Source organism: Dendrobates tinctorius, unplaced genomic scaffold, assembly GCF_039654945.1.
Source record: "Dendrobates tinctorius isolate UK_male_01 unplaced genomic scaffold, ASM3965494v1 ptg000032l, whole genome shotgun sequence".
In the NCBI taxonomy this organism is placed as follows: Eukaryota; Metazoa; Chordata; class Amphibia; order Anura; family Dendrobatidae; genus Dendrobates; species Dendrobates tinctorius.
This window is the reverse complement of record NW_027361700.1, coordinates 46,158,083-46,175,510: the sequence shown is the minus strand read 5'-3', so window position 1 is coordinate 46,175,510 and position 17,428 is coordinate 46,158,083. Positions and strand designations below refer to the sequence as shown.

Sequence of the window (17,428 nt, the reverse complement as noted above, 5' to 3'; positions counted from 1 at the left end):
GCTCATGCATTCTAGTCTGACTCCACCCCTTCCTGTGATAAGCAGCTCACTATCTATATAGAGAGCTTGGTGTAGGCGGGGTTAGCTTTCTCAGCTTTGCTGCATTGCTAAATCTAAAAACTGTGTCCGGACCGCTGCATCCAGTAAACTGCATGATACATGGTTGGATTCAGGTTCTCTTTGCCTACATCATGCTGCTTTCAGATGAGGCAGCAAAAAAATCTTCTGACAGATTCTCTTTACTTGCTCTTATCAGCTTGCTCTTTTCAGCTACAGCTAGAACCACCAAATTAGGTGTCCAAACTCCAGTAGTGAGCAGAATTCAGAAGTCCATGAAACATGGTGGATCTCCTGACCCAAACTCAACCGCATTCTGGAGTTACAGCCATATTCATCTTTTAGGGAAAAAAAGACTTTCTTTCAAAAATAAAAGTGTCACCGACATGTTTCGCCTATGAAGGCGTTCTCATGAGCAGCTCTATGGCAATGACCAATGGTGAAACCTGACGATGGGGAAGTGAATTTAGTATGTAAAGACATGTTTTTGTTTTGTTTTTTTCCCCCTCTACATCTGTGAATGAAAAATCTGACTAGATAATATTGGGAATTTTGTGAAATGTCAAATTATTGTTTGATTTTGTACTTATACTCTTTCTTTTTCAGTGAGGGGGATGAGAATTTTGTGAATATATACACAGGAAGCTTTTTTGTGTGCAGTTTTCTGATACTATATCCAATTACTGGAAAGGGGTCTTCTGTGCTGTAATACCTTTTTACATTACCACCCCATTTCTCAGGAGGTCCACTCTGGTTTTCCTCACTTCTGAATGAAGGACGCTGGTTAGAAAGGCTTTGTAACATGGGAACATATAAAAGATCACTGCTACTCCATGTATTTCCAGTGTGACAACATTTTACTCATCGGTCTCAGAATATATATACAGTGGGGAAAAAAAGTATTTAGTCAGTCAGCAATAGTGCAAGTTCCACCACTTAAAAAGATGAGAGGCGTCTGTAATTTACATCATAGGTAGACCTCAACTATGGGAGACAAACTGAGAAAAAAAAATCCAGAAAATCACATTGTCTGGTTTTTTTTTCATTTTATTTGCATATTATGGTGGAAAATAAGTATTTGGTCAGAAATAAAATTTCATCTCAATACTTTGTGATATATCCTTTGTTGGCAATGACAGAGGTCAAACGTTTTCTGTAAGTCTTCACAAGGTTGCCACACACTGTTGTTGGTATGTTGGCCCATTCCTCCATGCAGATCTCCTCTAGAGCAGTGATGTTTTTGGCTTTTCGCTTGGCAACACGGACTTTCAACTCCCTCCAAAGGTTTTCTATAGGGTTGAGATCTGGAGACTGGCTAGGCCACTCCAGGACCTTGAAATGCTTCTTACGAAGCCACTCCTTCGTTGCCCTGGCAGTGTGCTTTGGATCATTGTCATGTTGAAAGACCCAGCCACATTTCATCTTCAATGCCCTTGCTGATGGAAGGAGGTTTGCACTCAAAATCTCACGATACATGGCCCCATTCATTCTTTCATGTACCCGGATCAGTCGTCCTGGCCCCTTTGCAGAGAAACAGCCCCAAAGCATGTTTCCACCACCATGCTTTACAGTAGGTATGGTGTTTGATGGATGCAACTCAGTATTCTTTTTCCTCCAAACACGACAAGTTGTGTTTCTACCAAACCGTTCTAGTTTGGTTTCATCAGACCATAGGACATTCTCCCAAAACTCCTCTGGATCATCCAAATGCTCTCTAGCAAACTTTAGACGGGACCGGACATGTACAGGCTTAAGCAGTGGGACACGTCTGGCACTGCAGGATCTGAGTCCATGGTGGCGTAGTGTGTTACTTATGGTAGGCCTTGTTACATTGGTCCCAGCTCTCTGCAGTTCATTCACTAGGTCCCCCCGCGTGGTTCTGGGATTTTTGCTCACCGTTTTTGTGATCATTCTGACCCCACGGGGTGGGATTTTGCGTGGAGCACCAGATCGAGGGAGGTTATCAGTGGTCTTGTATGTCTTCCATTTTCTAATTATTGCTCCCACAGTTGATTTCTTCACTCCAAGCTGGTTGGCTATTGCAGATTCAGTCTTCCCAGCCTGGTGCAGGGCTACAATTTTGTTTCTGGTGTCCTTTGACAGCGCTTTGGTCTTCACCATAGTGGAGTTTGGAGTCAGACTGTTTGAGGGTGTGCACAGGTGTCTTTTTATACTGATAACAAGTTTAAACAGGTGCCATTACTACAGGTAATGAGTGGAGGAAAGAGGAGACTCTTAAAGAAGAAGTTACAGGTCTGTGAGAGCCAGAAATCTTGATTGCTTGTTTCTGACCAAATACTTATTTTCCACCATAATATGCAAATAAAATGAAAAAAAAACAGACAATGTGATTTTCTGGATTTTTTTTTTCTCAGTTTGTCTCCCATAGTTGAGGTCTACCTATGATGTAAATTACAGACGCCTCTCATCTTTTTAAGTGGTGGAACTTGCACTATTGTTGACTGACTAAATACTTTTTTTCCCCACTGTACATACAGAGGGCAGGACAATCAATGTGTGTCGTGCCAGTAGATAACAGGCTCCAATTAAGATGCCAGACGTACATTACAATAGCCGTGGGATTTACAAAGGTGGGGGGAGGTCTGAAGTGGGATATCTTGTTTACCTCTGCCCAGGGGGTTGCAGCCAGTCGGTTGCTGCATTAAGGGCATACATCTCCTATTCGGTGTGCTGGGGGGGTTCTATAACACAGCTCCCCTTTTCAGCGACGCAATCGGCATACACAGTCTGATCCTTAACGGATCGGCCTGGGGATGACCGAAGTCTATGGGGTTGGTACAAGTTCCGTTTGTCGACTTAGTTCATCGGCGTTACCATTTTGTTTGCCGGGTCTGTAGTGGATGGTGAAGTCTAGGGTTGTAGGGCTAAACTCCACCGCAGTAATCTGGCGTTATCTCCAGAGACCCGATTAAGCCACACTAGGGATTATGGTCCGTTAGGAGGGAAAACTGTTGTCCATACAAATATGGTTGTAACTTCTTGAGTGCCCATACTACTGCCAGGCATTTTTTCTCGATGGCCGCATAGCTTACTTCGCGGGGCAATAGTTTCCGACTCCGGTAAGCTACCGGGTGGTCTTGACCGTCCGGCCCGACTTAGCTCAGCGCTGCCCCCAGTCCAAACATAGAAGCGTCGGTGTGAACCAGGAAACATTTAGTTGGATCGGGTGCGGCCAATACCGGGGAATTTGTGAGGGCGTCCTTTAGCTGGCGGAAGGCTTCCTCACACTCGGGGGTCCAGTTTACCTGGCAGGGGAGGTTCTTACGGGTCAGATCAGTGAAGGGCTTGGCTACACTGCTGTAATTGGGGACAAATTTCCTATAATACCCTGCTGTCCCTAGAAACGCCATGACCTGGGTTTTAGTGCGTGGGGTGGGCCATTTGGCTATGGCCTCAATCTTGGCTGGTTCTGGTCGCTGTTTCCCACTTCCCACCCAATGTCCTAAATACTGAACCTCTACTTTGCCCACGTGACACTTGTTGGGGTTCAAGGTGATTCCGGCCTTGTGGATCCTGTCCAGTACTGTCTCTAGATGATTTAGATGCTCATCCCATGTCGTGCTGTAGATGGCGATGTCATCCAGGTAGGCACAAGCATAGTCCTGGAGACCATCCAGAAGCCGGTCAGCCAGCCTCTGGAAGGTAGCAGGGGCATTCTTCATCCCGAATGGCATAACTCGAAGCTAGAATAAGCCGAACGGGGTGACAAATGCAGACTTGGGAATAGCGTCAGGACTTAGGGGGATCTGCCAATAGCCTTTGCATAGATCGATGGTGGTCAAATACTTTGCCCCCGCCAGCCGGTCTAACAGCTCATCCACACGTGGCATGGGATACGCATCCGTCACCGTTTTCTCATTTAGCTTGCGATAGTCTACACAAAACCGGGTAGTCCCATCCTTCTTGGGCACTAACACTACGGGGGATGCCCAGGGACTATCTGACTCTTCAGTGACCCCTAAACGCAACATCTCTTGTATCTCTTGTCGCATCCCTTCTCGTACAGACTCAGGGACGCGGAATAGGGGTTGTCTCAGGGGGGTCTGATCATGGGTCTCAACCTTGTGTTGTGCCAGGTGGGTGTACCCCGGTCTCTCTGAAAACATCCTCTGTCGCTGCCTCAAAAAACCCTCCACCGGCTGTCTCTCCTGGGGCCCTAGGTTTTCTCCCAAGTGTACCTGGTCCCATGTTTTAGACTGAGTCCTCTCCCCTAAAAAAGGGGGAGCCATGTAGGGCTGGGGTGTCTTACCTGAGCCTCCTCTGAGTGTGATTCCGCCTACGCAGCTCGAGCATGTCTCTGGGTGGTCACAGGATAGGTCTCAGTCATAGGGGCGACCGAGAATGCAGGCAACATGGTCCCCAAGTCATTTCCCAGCAAGACGTCTGCAGGCAAATCCTCCATCAGGCCGACCTCAACAAGGCCATCCCCGACTCCCCAGTTCAGGTGAATCCTGGCAGTGGGCAGTTGATGTATGGCTCCCCCTGCTACACGGACGGCCACTGTCCGGTCCGTCTTCTCTTGGTCCCGGACGAGATGAGGCTTCACAAGGGTCAAAGTTGCTCCGGAATCTTAGTCCCTGCATACGTTTCCCATTAACCCACACCGCCTGTCGATGCTGTTGTCGATTATCTGCCCGGGCTGCCTGCACGGGGTCTACTTCATGCAGCACTTCCTCCATCTCTTGCATCCCCGGATTAGTCCTAGCCCCCAATGCCTGGTCAGCTTCGCACTGGTAGTAGTGTACAGCAGCCCGGTTGACTTTAGCCGTTCCCGCCTTTGGCCACTGGGTACGCTGAGTCTGGTTGGGACATTGTCTTTGCAGGTGGCCCAGCTGATGGCAGGCATGGCATCGCACCCCAGGGGGACTCTGGTAAGCCGGGGTTTTAGCTGGTCCCCCGACAATCTTCTGTGGTTTAGGGGCCTCCAGACCCATGGGAGGGCCCCTAGTGACAGTCTTTGATCCTGACAACTGAGACCTCCTGGCATTATTATGTTCATCGGCCAGACGAGCGGCCTCCTCAAGGGTCATTGGCCGTCTGTCCCGAAGCCATTCTTGTGTCTCAGGGTTTAGTCCAGTAAAGAATCGATCTAACAAGAAGAGCTGGAGGACGTCCTCCTTAGTGGTTGCTTGGCTCCCTTGTACCCACTGTAGCAGTGACCGCAGTAGTATACAGGCCCATTCAGCGTATCTGTTGCCTGTTTTATAAGTCCATGGAACTTTCGGCGGTATGTCTCTGGTGTCAGCGCATACCGGGCCAAAATCACTTCTTTGACCCGCTCATAGTCGATGCAGTTCTCATCAGGTACCGTGCGATAGGCGTCCGCTGCCTGGCCTGTCAACTTGCTGGCCAGAACCTGAACCCAATCCTCCGGCTTCACTTGATGAAGGGCACACTGCCGCTCAAAGTCCTGCAGATAGCCATCAATGTCTTCCTCTGCCTCCCTCAACTGTCGGAAGGTATTATACTGGATTTTTTTGTGGCTTACTGCTGACGGTACCTGGGCGGAGGCCAGAGCTCCCCCTGCTCGCTGACTCTCCTCTCTCCGCTCTGCCATCTCCATCTTGACTAGCTCTATCTTAGCTAGCTCTACTTTTGTCCGCTTTGCCATCTGCATCTTGGCTAGCTCTATCCTGGTGCGCTCTGCCATCTTTTCCTTCAGATCAGTACGCACATCAGCCATCACCTCTCGTACGATTTCTACTGCAGGGTTTGGACCATAGAACTCCAGTCTGCTCTTTACCTCCCTCTGGAATTCAGTCTCTTCCACGTTCACATTGGGGGGGCACTGCACTGTCGTGTTCTATGATGGCTGCTATCAAATCCGCTTTTGTTTTGTTGCTGCGATTAACCCTCGAGCTTCCACGAGGTCTTTCAATGTATTCCTCTTTAACTTCTGGTAGTTGTTTTCCATTCAGTCCTTTACTCCTATAGACGGGGTATCCTATCCCGCTGTCTGCCACCAGTGTAACTGGGTCTTCTGTGCTGTAATACCTCTTTATATTACCACCCCGTTTCTCAGGAGGTCCACTCTGGTTTTCCTCACTTCTGAATGAAGGATGCTGGTTCCAAAGGCTTTGTAACATGGGAACATATAAAAGGTCACTGCTACTCCATGTATTTCCAGTGTGACAACATTTTACTCATCGGTCTCAGAATATATATACATACAGAGGGCAGGACAATCAATGTGTGTCCTGCCAGTAGATAACAGGCTCCAATTAAGATGCCAGACGTACATTACAATAGCCGTGGGATTTACAAAGGTGGGGGGAGGTCTGAAGTGGGATATCTTGTTTACCTCTGCCCAGGGGGTCGCAGCCGGTCGGTTGCTGCATTAAGGGCATACATCTCCTATTCGGTGTGCTGTGGGGTTCTGTAACAATTACCATCTGCATAATTCTACACTGCATTGTATATATGAAACCTTACTGTATGTATTGTGATGCAGTGACCCCTGTGACAGCTAGGGAGCGCTGTATGGGCTCCCCAGGTTATGCATACAGGCGATCCCTCTGTGGTGATGCAGAAACAGTGACTGGCAGGGTTGTGAATGGCCGATATATGTCACAGGGATGAATGCTCCCTGAGATGCAACCCGGAGTGTTTTATTATTAGTGCACGTGAGCACTAAGATAACAGTTAGTGCACCTGAGTCCGGGTTGCGGGTAGCTATGAGAGATGGGAGGGTCAGGCTACCCATATGACCTCACCTTTGGGTGAGGGTGCTGGCTGTACCCCTGTTTTCCTTCAGGAGCTGCAGGTATATTCGGGACCTGCCGTGAGGTCATGACCAGGTGAGAAGCAATGTGATCCATACCTCACCTGGAGGTGGAGTTACAGCCTACATAATGAAGGTGTGTTTAGCACGAGAGAGTGTTGGGAGTCTGGATTGTGCACAGATTTCCATATGTCCAGGTGGGACACTACAGAGTTGTCTGTGACCTGGGAAGTAGAAGGCCTCTTGTGTGTGTGGCTCCAGGCCAACCCTACTTGCTGGATATCGCACAGCCTGGGGAAGCAGTGCGGGCTTTCCTGAACCTGAGGAACAAGGTCTGTGAGATACCTCCAGAGTGGAAGGTCGGACAACCGTGAATGGCACTGAGCCCAGTCAGTAAGAGACTGTACTGTCCTATGGAACTGAGTGTTTAACGGACATTGCCGTGGCCTGTGTGTGAAAAGGGTCTGAAGGAGCAAAGCTCTGTTTCTGGACATTATTATTTTTATAGGCTGACTACTCTGTGTTTGTGCTGCTGGGGATATGGAGCAATAAACCCAGGAGAACTTTTAAGGAAATTGAGTCATACTGTATGTTATAGCGCTGCCAAGCGGGTGGTCCCCAATGCACGCAGTGAGCACTACCTTACAGTATATATTTTTTACATCTTTTTGCTGTTGTACAATGTACCGTATTTTTCGGATTATAAAGACTCTCCGGAGTATAAGATGCACCCCAAATTTTGAGGAGAAAAATAGGATTTTTTTTTTTTTAATGGTGGTCTTCTTATAATTCATGCGTCTTATTGCTTACCGGGGGTGGTGGCGGCAGTGAAGCTGGGTCACTGCAGGAGGAGGCAGGAGTGGGGTGATGCTACAGGCTGGGATGAGGGGGTGTTCCAATGTGCGGCGCGCCGTTACGAGTGTCCGGCGTTGCTGCCCAGTGTCTCTGATGCTGCCCGGCGGTGCTGCGGGTGCCTGGTGGTGCTACGGGGGTGTTCGGCGGTGCTGTGGGTGTCTCTGGTGCTGCGGAGGCTAGCGGTGCTATGGGGGTGTCTGGCGCTCTGCCGACATTTTGTGACAGGCCAGAGCCCCGACAGTTCCATGGTTTCAGCGCTGATATGTCATCTCTCAAGATCTTGGTGCTGAGATCTCCATCTGCCCATGCACTGCCCCCGGCAGCCATTTTCCTAGAGTCCACCGCACAAGAAACCATGGAACTGATGGGGATCTGGCCTGTCACAAAATGTCGGCACAGCCCCGGCAGCGCCGGAGACAGCCGCAGCATCGGACACCCCCTCATCCCAGCCTGCGGCCTGCAGCAACGTTACCGGTAAGGCTAGGTCCACATTGCATTGGGGCATCTGTTAAACGGATGCGCTAACGCTGATGTCATTTTTGACATCTTTTTGTGCCCTAGCACTAATGGTATGTGCTAACGCATGGTAGCATTTCGTTACCACGCACTACCATGCGTTAGCCATACAGGTCCGTCCGTTCGCTGTGCGCTAGACCCGACGCACCATCGAACGCTGCAGACCGCATTCTCGGGTGCGTCATGAAGTAGGGCATCATTGCTAATGCATGCCAATTTTTGGCATGTGTTAGGATGTGTTACAAGAATGGCGGCCAATTGGTGCGTTAGCACATCCGTTACATAGCGTTAGTGCCGCTGTGTAGCGGATGTGTTAAACGCAGGGCCATAACGCAATGTGGACCTAGCCTTGGGTATATACACATTATAAGACGTACCCCCATTTTCTCCCCAAATCCGGGTCGGATCGCTGGTCGGATCGCTGGTGCATCGCTAAATGTAAAGGGGGCTTAAGGGTTTTATGTCACTGCATATGTGTGGAATTTACCTTACCTCTTTCTCACTGGTGCTTAAGGGTACCGTTACACCTAGCGACTCACCAGCGATCCCGACTAGCGATATGACGCGGTCAGGATCGCTGGTGAATCGCTAGGTGGTCGCTAGTGAGCTGCCACTCAGGCAGATCTCACCAGCGACATCGCTGGGGACGGGGATCGCTACTTACCTGTCAGACGCGGCGATCCTGCGTCCTCCCGCCCGGCTCCACGCGTCGCTCGTCGGCGCCACAGGAAGCGCCGCAGGAAGTGACCGACGAGGAATGGTCCAGCAGCTTCTCGCGCGATCAGCGATAACCAGCGGGGGAGCCAGTCGGAGGTAAGTATCACATGCAGCGATATCGCTAGCAATATCGCTGTAACGTCACAAAATCGGTGACTTTACAGTGATATTGCTAGCGATATCGCAGTGTGTAACGGGGGCTTTAATTGTAAAATCTGAGTGCTTTAATGGAGAGCAGCTCTAAGGCTAGTTTCACACTAGCGCTTTTGAGCGCAGCGACGGCCTGCGCACAGCCGCCACTAAGCCCCGCCCCCTGCCGCGCCGCCGCCGGTAGCTCCGCCTACCGGCGCATGACGCTGCATGCGTCCTGCGTCCCCTATCTTTATCACTGGGGGCGCAGGCTGTGCGCAGTATGCATTTGGCGGCGCATGCGCCTTTTTGGCGGTGCGTCGAGCGCAACCAAACTGCAGCAGGTTGCGTTTGGCGCAGGTCGGCGCACCGTCAAAAGGACGCATGCGCCGCCAAACGCATACTGCGCACGGCTTGCGCCCCCAGTGATAAAGATAGGGGACGCAGGGCGCATGCAGCGTCATGCGCCGGAAGGCGGAGCTACCGGCGGAGGCGCGGCAGGGGGCGGGGCTTAGCGGCGGCCGTGCGCAGGCCGTCGCTGCGCTCAAAAGTGCTAGTGTGAAACTAGCCTAAGTGATGAGTATGTGGTGGGCTTGTGCTTTTAGCTCAGCACGCAGAGCTGCAGTATTATGGATTTGGTAAAGGAAAGATATTGCTTCCCTATAGTACTCTGCTGTTTTCAACGATTTGTTGGACGGTGTAAGTTACAATTTTTTTTATTGGAGGGGCCTTAGCTTACAAACACCCATGATCTTTCCTGTTTTCTATTAATGAGAACAGTATCCATCATACAGTAGCACTACAGACACATTCTATCACCATTATTGGATAGAGACTCAAACTCTGCCATTTAGTAATGTCAGTGGCTGTTGCTTTATTTTTGTCTAATTTTTGCATTGACTGTTTATGCCTCAACCCTTCCCCCTAAACATAACTCAGCCACAGGAAGATGATGCTACCGGACTATGAAGCCGGAAACCCACAGGGAGGAGGAACAAACTGACAGCTGCTTCTGAGAACTCTGCAAACGAATATATAGACTACAACGATGTGCAGAGACCCACCTAGAGCCTTCATAGTCAGGGATAGACTGAGGGTGGGTCATGTCCACCGTAGCACCAACAAAAGTCATTAAACCCTTGAATTGGGATAGCATATTATATTTTTTTTTCTTTTTTTTACTGTTGCAGGTCTTGCCTTTAAAGAGGACTGTAATTTTTATTTAATCACTAGTACTGTATACATGAAGAGAAGCAACTTTGTAATACATATACATATTATGAGAGAAATCTGCCTCTTTAACCTCCTGGACTGATCTTTTACTGTCATTTCATGAGTAAAATGTGTATTCCGTGGAGACAGATTCTGCCATTAGTGAGATGGCAGTTGGTGCTTTTAAAATTCAATGGAGAGGGGAGAGGGAGGGGCTGGAGGCTGACACAGACATCCCGCTGCAAGTTCTCTTTATGAGCACCAACTGTCATCTCCTATCTCACTAATGGAAAAATCTGTATTCACTGAAGCCAGATTTTCCCCTTGAATTGACCATTTTGAGACTGAAAGATCGGTCCTGATAGAAGCGAGTTTCTCTGATGAGATTTGATATTCTTATTTTCACATGTGCTAATAAGTTTTTACATAACAATTAAAAATGCTGTTACTCGTTAAACCTTAATGACCACTTTTTTCTTTATTTTGCTTTATAATAATAAAAAAAATTTAGAAATTGAATTGTATAAGATGGTCCCTTTTGAAAAACAGAACCAATTACATCTAAATAGCATACAAATGCATCCAGGTATATATAGGGTGCATAGGTAAGTCCACCTGGGCTTTTGTTTCTGAGGGGCATTAAATACCTCTCTACCATATAATATAGAGTATTATAAATGACATATGGTAGGGGGCTATAATACATCTTTTCTGCCCTTCCATTGGTTCTAGACCCAAATAACCTATGTAACATGTAAAGTAAAGGGACTGTCAGCACAGAATGGCTGTTCAAACTGAATCCTACCGCTCTGACCTTCACGGGGCCAATCATTTATAGTCACCTTCCCTCCTTTATTTGATTGACAGCTCTGGCTTCATAGGGCCAGAGAAAGGAGGAGATAGATGGAAACCAAGCAGGTGTGAAGGTGTATATAAATGACTGACCTTGCCATGAAGCACCGAGCGCCTGTACTGTGCTGACAGACTCCCTATAAGTGCCCCATACGCATTAGACTAAAGTTGACCAAGCCCACTAATAATGGTGGTGCAGATAGGGTAACCAACCCCAAACAGACACGAGACGGAGACCGAAGCTGTGTCTAACAGGTCCGTTTTTATTGGCCGTCCTCCTGATGACCGTAGCAATACACAGCAGCAACGTCACAGTTCTCCGTACACAGGCCCGGGTGCCTGCACCTTTCGTCTCTGTCACTGTGGCGTCCCTCGCGGCTCTTCCACTGTGGCTGCCCTAGGCCTATCTACCGCCAGCGTTTCACCAGTCCGAGTACGTCGTCTGTTTGGTACCCCCTGGGGCCTTGTCTGTCCTGCGGCTCTTCTTGTCGGGGCCACCCGCCTGACCGACTGTTCTCCTCTGTCCCTTCTAGAAGCTCTCCTCCGTTGTCCATCTTCTCTGTCTGCCTCCTCTCCTCTTGAGCTCCTCTCCTGGACTGGAACCCTCTGGAACCCTCTCTCTCCTTTTTATCCCCTCTCTCATACTGCAACCCCGCCCCCCCATGACTCTGTGTTTTTGAAGCCCTAAGCTGCTATTTAGCCCTGTTCTCACAGCTCTCTCTCCTGCCATCTTGTGGTCAAACCCTGGTATTACACTCATTCTCCATTTCCCAGCTGTTCCCTTCTACTAATACAAAACGTCCATCTAAAGTGCACCAACCACCCCTTCTCCCTACAGACAGGTTCGTACGTCAGGTCACCTTCCCTACAGTGGGATCAGCCAAAAGCCTAAAGTGTATAGGGACCTCCGGCTCTCCTCCAACACATGATGATGGGCTAGATACATATCACCTCTGTCCTTTCAAAACACATTGGGGGATATCCATAGTGAATGAATATTTGCTAACATCTGGCCCATTGTGGTCTCTGGTCAAGGAGGAGGAAGTCTATTCTACTACAACCACAAACTGTACAAAATACCAAGGCGACAAGTACAGCAGCGAAGAATTACTATATCACAGGCTGACGGATGGATGGAAGATACATTAGAAATGAGATCTAGGATTAGTCACACTAATAAACTGTATATATTTACCCCGTGTCTACAATATCTGCTTTCTCTCTGCAGAACGCCATGAATCTTCCACCAGATAAGATCAGTGTTCTCCGACAGTATGACCAAGAAAAGAAATGGGAGTTGGTGTGTGATCAGGTAAAGGCTGTGTTCATAGATATTAGCTATATGTAAAAGCGGGAACTAGGTGTGTAGAGAAAGTCATAACTTCCATCTCGGCGATATCAGTAGTCAACAACAATACTGTCACTAAGGCTCCATAGTTTGCAACACAGACTCCTTTCTCTATTCACATTTACAGAACTGCGCCCCATCTAATTCCAATGTACATAAGTTTTCCATCCTACCAATACCACTGTTGCTGCCCATACTGTATTGTGCGCTTCACAAAATATTATACTGAAGAAAATATTCTGTCATTGTAATGCCCTCTTTGTGCCCCATCAACAGTAATAAAGCTCTACATTGCCTTGAAAAAGTATGCATACCCCCCTGAACGTTTCCATATTTTTTTCACATTACACCCACAAATATAAATTTTTTTTGGCATTTTATATAATTTGACAACACAAAGTAGCAAGCATTTGTGAAGTGTAAAGGAAATGATTCATGGTTTTCTAATTATTTTAAAAATATAAACTTGAAAATTGTGAAATGCATTTGTATTCAGCCCCCCTGAGTCAATACTTTGTAGGACCATCCTCTGCTGCAATTACTGCTGCAAGTCTTTATGGTTCTGTCTCTACCAGCTTTCCACAGCTAAAAGGCTGAAATTTTTGCCTATTCTTCTTTCCAAACTAGATCTAGCTCAGTGAGACTAGATGGAGGCTTCTGTGAACAGCAATTTTCAAGTCTTGCCACATATTCTCAATGGGATTTAGGTCTGAACTGTGGCTGGGCCATTCACACACACACATGAATATGCTTTCATTTGAACCATACATGTTAACTTTGACAGTATGTTTAGGATCCTTATCCTGTTCCAAAGTGAAACTATGCCCCAGTCTTTTGCAGCCTCTAACAGGATTTCTTCCAGGATTGCCCTGTATTTAGCTCCATTCATCTTCCCATCAACTCTGACCAGCTTCCCAGTTCTTGCTGAAGAAAAATATCCCCACAGCATCATGCTGCCACCACCATGTTTGATGGCGGGGATGGTGTTTTCAGGGTGATATGCAGTGTTTTTTTTGTTTTTTTTTTTAAACAGCGTTTTTCATTCAGCTGCAAAAGTTTAACTCCGGTCTAATCTGACCACAACACATTCTTCCACATGCTAGCTGCACTGCATCCCCTACATGGCACGTGGACGAAGGTGCCCTGGCTAGATGAATTCAAAGTAGTACTTTTTGGGCTAAATTTAAAACACTATATGTTGCAGAAAGCTAATACTGCACATATGTGTGCCCAGTTTGTTCTGTAAGCTGAAGATTGAAAGCCACCTGAGGCCTACCAGACAGAGAACAGATATTAACTGTATCAGCATCCTGCAAACTCAATATATTTGAAAGCAGAGCTCACTCTGTCAGGAGGCCCAGGGTGGCTGCCCGTTATCTTCCCTCCTCCGTTAGTTACTGTATATAGAATCATAGAATGGTAGAGTTGGAAGGGACCTCCTGGGCCATCTGGTCCAACCCCCTTCTCAAAGCAGGATTCGCTAAATCATCCCAGACAGATGTCTGTCCAGCCTCTATGTTTATATAGTAACTATATAGCCCAGAATTCATCACCCCCAGTGGTTCACACTTGGCAATTAAAATGGAAGAAAGAAAAATGCAAAGGAAAAGAAAGTAATGGCTTCACTATGCAGGCTAGTTACATTTATTCCTCTTGTCATGTAAGGGTATGTGCACACAGAGTTTTTTGGATCTGCGGATTTTGTAGTAAAATCCGCAGGACTAAAGTCCTGCGGTTTATCTGCGGATTTGCCTGCGGTTTCACACCTCATAATGGATGAGGTGTGAAACCGCAGCGGTTCTGCACAAAAGAACTGACATGCTGCGGATTGTAAACTGCAGCAAAACCGCGCTGAAAAATCCGCAGCATGTGCACAGTGTTTTCCAGTTTACCATTGAAAACAATGGTACTGTACAACGCACCTAAATCTGTTGCGGACCCGCAGCTGCAGAAAAGCTGCGGATACGCAGCAGAATCCACACCGTGTGCACATACCCTTATGATGATAGTTCATAAATATTTGGTGCCTCCAGTACATGGAATATATTCCCCTATTGAATTTTTACATACACTTCTCTACATTGAATTTGCAACACCAAGAAGAAAAAGTCATGGACTTATGGAAATCAAAGGATGGATAGGCATGTTAATGATATGCAAATGATGAAAAAATGAAAACAAAATTTTCAAAACATCTTGATTTATTCAGTATCAAATATGAGTAGAAATCCCCCACTTACATGTCTTAGCTGCTATCACTGAGGTTATTAATGGTTATCTGAGGAATGTCATGCCATGCTGAATGCACTTGGGAACACAAACCATCAAGATCTACTGCTGGCAGCTCCCTTTGCAATTGAAGACCAAAGGCATCCCAGATGTGCTTGATGAGAGGCAAGTCCAGAAACACTACAGGCCATGGCAGCATGTTTAGGAAATGTAGGTTGCTCATAGACACAAAAGTAACATGCAGTCTGATGGTGTTGTGTTGAAAAACGACTCCTTTGACGCTTTTGAGAAGGGATCATATCACTGGTTTCACTACAAAATCAATGTAACGCTGATTTATTGAACAGGGGTGATTGGATTGTGTGTTACTCATTGTTATCACAGTTCACTGCCCTGTGTGATTTAGGACATATGTTGCCGATGACAAAATGCACTATGTCGACAGAACGGTCATATTAACGATCGTTACTGCTCCCAACAGTAAGTGGCCTATGCCAATCTGTGCTCATTAACGGGCTGAGAACAGCCCATCTGAAAGCCCCTTTATTTTCCAGGGCCTATGATATAGATGAGCAGTCGTTCTCAGGCTCACATTGTAACAGTGGTGGACATTAGCGATAGCCTTAAATTTATTCTCCAATATTTTACCATCAGGAAAGATTCCAGGTGAAGAACCCGCCAGCTACCTATATAAAGAAACTGAGGAGTTGTGGGGATACAGGTGGGATCAGTCAAAAGGTAAGATATATACAATGGACACACCTTCATTCTGATTCTCTCTATACAGCAAGAGGAGTAGACAATCTCGCGATTCTTGATGGACCGAGGTTTTGACTGAACTGAATAAGGTTATTTAGGACTTCTGACTTTCGTGCCCCAAGTAGGAAGCGCAATATCCAGATTGGCTGCAGGTCTACTGGCTGGAACTCAACAGCCTGTTAAGTATGTATGACACTGTTGAGGTCGAATCAAGAGACCCGAGGACGGTCCAGACATCGCGGTCAGAACTTGGACTATGAAAGCGGGATGTGTGAAACCAGCTTGCCACATCATTGTGAGCCCTATACTGTTCTATTCCAAGCCCCTCAGTAAATGATGACCAGGGCTTCTTTTTTAACGTTGGGGCAATTTATGAACTTTCTTCTCCTCTCACTTAAGGGAAGTTATAAGTTTAAGATCTGTCAAAAGTAGCCCTCATTATATACAGTCAACTGGTTCCTGCATTAGTAAAGTCTTCTATGACACTATAGAAACATGAAAGAGCGAGCTTTAATTACAGTAATAGGAACACCACATATGTAACAAAGTCATTTAAGGTACTGTGAAAACCTACTGCGTAATCTAAGCTCCGAGAGCTAAGGATAACCTGTCACTATAGGGTCCCTGTTATAGGCCAGAGGGAGCTGAGCAGATTGTTTGTGGGAAATTATATGGTATGACTTTTATTTTATTCACTTGTTCTGGGCTTAGAATTCAAGTGGGTGGTCTTGCTCAGTGATTTACCATCTTCATATGAATGTGCACTCCGATTTAGTTATCACTTATTAATTAGGACCTCCCACTTGACTATTAGGTGTTTAAATAGCAGGGATATAAATTAAATATAATTAAATACTTATGTATCAACTTAATCCGCTCCTCCAGCATTATACCAGCTGAATAGGAGCTGAGCAGTTCTTGGCAATGGCCTCTACACAGTGAGCACAGTGTACTGAGCGCAGCTGAGCTGTTCTGGCCACCAGAGCTTAAAACAGCTAATAGGTGGGGATGCGGGATGGTGACGCCTACCACCCTGATATTGATGACATATCCTTGAACAGGTAATTAAAATCATGAGCTCAGACAATTTCCTTATTGCAAAATCCTTTTTGGACAACCCATTACTTTACTCAGTATTTGGATAAATTGAAATTTGTGTAATTTGTTTATTTTAGTTTAAGAGGAAAGACCGGGAAGAATCCATCAAGGTTCTTCGAGAACTGGAGATCTCACTGAGGACCAATCACATTGGGCGAGTTTTCATGTTGCACGTTTTCATGATATTAATTGCAGACTAATATGGATTGTTTTATCCATTCGCTTAATCTTATTACAGACATTGTATTGGCATTGCTTATATATTGTCATCGTATTCCACAGCGCTTTACATTCATTATCATTGCTGTCCCCAATGGGGCTCACAATATAAATTCCCTATCAGTATGCCTTTTGGAAAGTGGGAGGAAACCGGAGTACCCGGAGGAAACCCACGCAAACACGGGGAGAACATACAAACTCCTTGCGGATGTTGTCCTTGGTGGGATTTAATCCAAGAACCCCAGCGGTGCAAAGCTGCAGCGCTAACCACTGAGCCATCGTGCTGTATGAGATCATAAATCCTACAGATGATGTAACACACTTCAAGATAGTAAAAAATCTAATATTTATTGGAACAGTTAAAGACATATTATATCACATTCAAATGCATGCATGTCAGAAATATACAAAACATATAAGCAGACTAATAAGGATAAGCGTATACCAGATCACATAATGAATGAATAAATTATGCTGAGTTGTACAGAAAATAATAATATATGCTCATTCCCTCAATTTACATTGTAGGTGCAGTATGCACATCTATACAGTATATGATACTATATCAAACAGAGCATGATCATTAGGATGATAGTTACCCAAACCACGAGATATGACTGCACCCCGACACGCGTCTCGCACATTGCTTTCTCTACTGTGTGAGATCAGTTAAAATAATTTTTTCTTCCAGAAAC

The 17,428-nt window shown here is 46.5% G+C and overlaps 1 protein-coding gene across 2 annotated transcripts in view; it reads left to right on the top strand.

The window, feature by feature from the left end:
* The window catches only part of FMNL1 (formin like 1), an 88,902-nt gene that overhangs the window by 15,356 nt on the left and 56,118 nt on the right, over positions 1 to 17,428 (top strand). The window contains exons 1-4 of one of the 2 annotated variants that reach the window (XM_073572883.1): positions 6,949 to 7,131; positions 12,309 to 12,392; positions 15,312 to 15,395; positions 16,592 to 16,668. In XM_073572883.1, the coding sequence (XP_073428984.1) occupies positions 12,315 to 12,392; positions 15,312 to 15,395; positions 16,592 to 16,668 (239 nt within the window). In that variant the 5' untranslated portion in view covers positions 6,949 to 7,131; positions 12,309 to 12,314. Of the gene's footprint in view, positions 1 to 6,948; positions 7,132 to 12,308; positions 12,393 to 15,311; positions 15,396 to 16,591; positions 16,669 to 17,428 lie in introns of those variants that run through there. The other variant, XM_073572882.1, reaches the window with a different exon arrangement.